The sequence below is a fragment of the Sinocyclocheilus anshuiensis genome, unplaced genomic scaffold (genome assembly GCF_001515605.1).
Source record: "Sinocyclocheilus anshuiensis isolate Anshui unplaced genomic scaffold, SAMN03320099.WGS_v1.1 scaffold510, whole genome shotgun sequence".
NCBI lineage: Eukaryota > Metazoa > Chordata > Actinopteri > Cypriniformes > Cyprinidae > Sinocyclocheilus > Sinocyclocheilus anshuiensis.
The window spans coordinates 1,068,781-1,073,766 of record NW_015542360.1 but is presented as its reverse complement, the minus strand read 5'-3'; the positions used below and the strand labels follow the sequence as shown (position 1 = coordinate 1,073,766).

General features: G+C 35.7%; 1 protein-coding gene across 1 annotated transcript in view; it reads left to right on the top strand.

The window, feature by feature from the left end:
* Window positions 1–1,020: 1,020 nt before the first annotated feature.
* Window positions 1,021–4,986, top strand: part of dock3 (dedicator of cytokinesis 3) — a 258,400-nt gene continuing 254,434 nt past the window's right edge. Inside the window, exon 1 of the mRNA XM_016490711.1 lies at window positions 1,021–1,342. Coding sequence (XP_016346197.1) covers window positions 1,306–1,342 — 37 coding nt within the window. The 5' untranslated portion in view covers window positions 1,021–1,305. The remainder of the gene's footprint in view (window positions 1,343–4,986) is intronic.

Below are 4,986 nucleotides of genomic sequence, written 5' to 3'. Positions count from 1 at the left end.
CCTAAACTGGTCACGTGCTGGTCTTAAACTGGTCCGACCATCTTAAGACCAGCACATGACCAGCATAAACCAGCACATGACCAGCATAAACCAGCAAAGGACCAGCTTAAACCAGCAAAGGACCAGCATAAACCAGCATCCCAGCTTCAAAACATACCTATGCTGGTTTATGCTGGTCATGTGCTGGTCTTAAGATGGTCGGACCAGTTTAAGACCAGCACGTGACCAGTTTAGGACCAGCACATGACCAGCATAAACCAGCAAAGGACCAGCTTAAACCAGCAAAGGACCAGCATAAACCAGCATCCCAGCTTCAAAACATACCTAACCAGCATATGCTGTTTTTTTCAACAGGGAGAGACTGTATATTAAAAGCACATTTTAGTTCATATTCATGGTGTCTCAAAAATAGCACAGTTTAGTACACTTAGATGATCTTAAGTTCATTTTAAGAAGTACTAAATAATCATTTTTAGTATATCGCGTACAAAATTAGTTTGCGAAAATAGAGCACTTGGTCAGAAATGCACTTTTTGAGTCATCCTTACAATAAAACTGAGGTAAAAACAAACAAAAAATCGATGAATGAATGAATGAACGAATGAATGACAGATTGGAGAAGCCACACTGTCAGAAAATCGCGTATTAATTAATTATAATTTTACAGAAGACTATAGGAAGACTGTCTAGCCAAGAACATTTCTTTTGTAGGCCATACCATGTTCGTTTGTATTAATGCCTAACTATGTATTTACACTGCAGACTGTAAACAAATGTGAAGTACCTGTCAGCTGTTTTAAAATATAGACCATCCTAATAACTCCAACACGAGTCAAAAACCCAGCGCGGTTACCGCTACGGCAAAGCGCGTGTCCCGGTAAAGAGCGACAATCTGCGTCATGTGACGGCGGACGGACGGAGAGATGAAGATGGCGCAGCACCGGCGCTGAAGAGTCTCCCCGTTCACCGCGTAAAATCACGGAAAACTGCATCGATCAAGAAGCTCAAGGTTAGCTCGTCCTCGCGCTGTTTCGTCGGATTCCAGCGGTAAATCACGACTGACCGAGTCAATGAAATAAATAAATGATCGTCTCCATCCTCAGATGTTGCTGCCGCCGCATCCATACCGGGAGATCCAGACGCACGGATGGGAAACCTTAGCTGACGCGTGAAACATGTCGATTGTGTTATCAAGCATACGGCTGTGAGATAAACACGTCTGACGGTCTGCTTCAACTTTAATGTGTCATCGTACATGACATTTAACCGAAACTCTTCTAATATCTTGGTTATTTTACCGGGATCATGTGGACACCGACCGAGGACGAGAAAATCGGAGTGGGTGAGTTGAAAATCTGTTTATTTGGCATCCTTGATATAAATAGGCTATACAAATTAAGCTAAATTAAACTAATTCCAGGTATGTTTTATGTGGCCTATAAATCATTTGAAAGCGACAAAGAACATATCAAACTAGATGCCGTATTAATACGCAGTGTTGAATGTTTTATGTTAATGCTGAGGAGAAATTCATAACCCGTTTTATGAATTTAACACTATTACCAGGCTGTTACTATAAAACGTATTCAATTCATCATGCAAATCGTTCTGCACGACTGTTGAATACTAACGTGATGTTACAGTAGTACACACTGCTGATGTTGAGGATGCTATATTCGACCGACAGAGGGCGATGCGAGCGGTGCGTTACCAACAGGTGCATAGTGGAAAACATCTAATATTGAGCTCTAACACTCCTCATCCACACCAAAATCATCTTCTGAGAGAACACAAGCTTCTAAAACAAATGCACTGCGTCTTCACTGAACGAATGCACTGTCAGCATGTTGCAGTGGTCACCGCTTACCCAAAAGTGTCACGGTAGTGTGTTAAATGCCAGTGCAGTTCGCAGCGCCCCTACTGAGCCTGATAGATCCAGATAAGCTTCATGTACACACAGAATCAAATTCAAACACAGAGGATATTAATATACCTTCAAAAGAAGGAAAAAGGCTTGTATGAATTATAAGAGAAGGATTACATTGCTGCAGAAAATTGGGAATTTGAATTATTGGTCTCATAAGGCCCTGATGAGTCACCATGTTCAGCATTGGGGCGGGTGTTTGACTGGTCATGTACAATCTAGCTGTCACATCGGTCAGATATATGCAGATTAGTAAGATGCATTGTTGTGTAACTAGACTCAGTCCTGGTGGTTGACTTCCGGTGCTCGTGTGAGTCACGATACAAAATGGCAGCCTTCACTAGTGTGTTTTTGCTAGATGTTATTTGCTTGCTTTATTGTTCTGGCGTTAGTGGTTTGAAGCCTTTTTAGTTGCCTCAAACTTTAATTACTCATATGAGATTCTTTAATTAGTGCAACTTTTCTGTCTCCAAGAATGATTTTAAAGAAATAATTGTTGGAGGAAGAAATAGCCTCAATTATAGCCTTATAGTATTTAATTGACTGTCTTTAATGAGCTGTCCCTAAGTTTTAGAAGAGTGTAAACACTAATTTGGCAAAAAAAATATTTTTTTTTACAATTTGTATAGCAATTAAAATAAGCATTTTAGAGAACAATTACATATTTCTTATATTTGGTTATTATGAAAGTGTAATTTAAAAGATGATGTTTCATATAAGAAATATATAAGCTGACACTGATTTGCATGACCTTTTTTTTTATAATTTTACATTTATTAAACAATATGTAATTATGAAACTAGTTAGTGTTAACAGTTTTTGTTTAAATATTTGATAATTGTAATGTCAGAAAAAAAATATATATTTTGAAATTTTGCATTCAAAGTTAAGTTAATTGACCACTAACTCGCATTTTATGACCAAGTCATGATCATAAATCTTTTTTTTCTCAAAAAGTTAAACATTTCATTTAATTTCATTCATACATGACACACAATATCAAAAAATCCTTACTGCACAACGCTATTGTTAACTAAAGCAGGCTATACAAATTAAGCTAAATTAAACTAATTCCAGGTATGTTTTATGTGGCCTATAAATCATTTGAAAGCGACAAAGAACATATCAAACTAGATGCCGTATTAATACGCAGTGTTGAATGTTTTATGTTAATGCTGAGGAGAAATTCATAACCCGTTTTATGAATTTAACACTATTACCAGGCTGTTACTATAAAACGTATTCAATTCATCATGCAAATCGTTCTGCACGACTGTTGAATACTAACGTGATGTTACAGTAGTACACACTGCTGATGTTGAGGATGCTATATTCGACCGACAGAGGGCGATGCGAGCGGTGCGTTACCAACAGGTGCATAGTGGAAAACATCTAATATTGAGCTCTAACACTCCTCATCCACACCAAAATCATCTTCTGAGAGAACACAAGCTTCTAAAACAAATGCACTGCGTCTTCACTGAACGAATGCACTGTCAGCATGTTGCAGTGGTCACCGCTTACCCAAAAGTGTCACGGTAGTGTGTTAAATGCCAGTGCAGTTCGCAGCGCCCCTACTGAGCCTGATAGATCCAGATAAGCTTCATGTACACACAGAATCAAATTCAAACACAGAGGATATTAATATACCTTCAAAAGAAGGAAAAAGGCTTGTATGAATTATAAGAGAAGGATTACATTGCTGCAGAAAATTGGGAATTTGAATTATTGGTCTCATAAGGCCCTGATGAGTCACCATGTTCAGCATTGGGGCGGGTGTTTGACTGGTCATGTACAATCTAGCTGTCACATCGGTCAGATATATGCAGATTAGTAAGATGCATTGTTGTGTAACTAGACTCAGTCCTGGTGGTTGACTTCCGGTGCTCGTGTGAGTCACGATACAAAATGGCAGCCTTCACTAGTGTGTTTTTGCTAGATGTTATTTGCTTGCTTTATTGTTCTGGCGTTAGTGGTTTGAAGCCTTTTTAGTTGCCTCAAACTTTAATTACTCATATGAGATTCTTTAATTAGTGCAACTTTTCTGTCTCCAAGAATGATTTTAAAGAAATAATTGTTGGAGGAAGAAATAGCCTCAATTATAGCCTTATAGTATTTAATTGACTGTCTTTAATGAGCTGTCCCTAAGTTTTAGAAGAGTGTAAACACTAATTTGGCAAAAAAAATATTTTTTTTTACAATTTGTATAGCAATTAAAATAAGCATTTTAGAGAACAATTACATATTTCTTATATTTGGTTATTATGAAAGTGTAATTTAAAAGATGATGTTTCATATAAGAAATATATAAGCTGACACTGATTTGCATGACCTTTTTTTTTATAATTTTACATTTATTAAACAATATGTAATTATGAAACTAGTTAGTGTTAACAGTTTTTGTTTAAATATTTGATAATTGTAATGTCAGAAAAAAAATATATATTTTGAAATTTTGCATTCAAAGTTAAGTTAATTGACCACTAACTCGCATTTTATGACCAAGTCATGATCATAAATCTTTTTTTTCTCAAAAAGTTAAACATTTCATTTAATTTCATTCATACATGACACACAATATCAAAAAATCCTTACTGCACAACGCTATTGTTAACTAAAGCTATATATATATATATATATATATATATATAAAAAAAAAATTCTAAAATCTATTAAAAATGTAAATTAAAAATATGGGCTTTAGTTGAATAAAATCGACTAAAATTGCTAAATCTAAAACTGAAATAAAAATAAATGAAATGTAAATGAACAATTATTAAGAAAACAAAAATTTCTGAAATGTAAACTTAAAGGCACAATATGTACGATTTTTTTATTAAAATATCCAAAAACCACTAGAACGGTGTTATATATTTTGCTGACTTGTGTACTTACAATATCCCAAATGTTTCAAAGAATGTTTAAATCCAGAGAAATAAGCAATTTTAACTAGTGAGACGGACCGTGTCTATAGTGTCATTGTGACATTATGCCAATGACATCATAACCCCTCGATTTCCGGTTTTGTTTTGTAGAAAACATGGAAACACCAAAGACGCTTT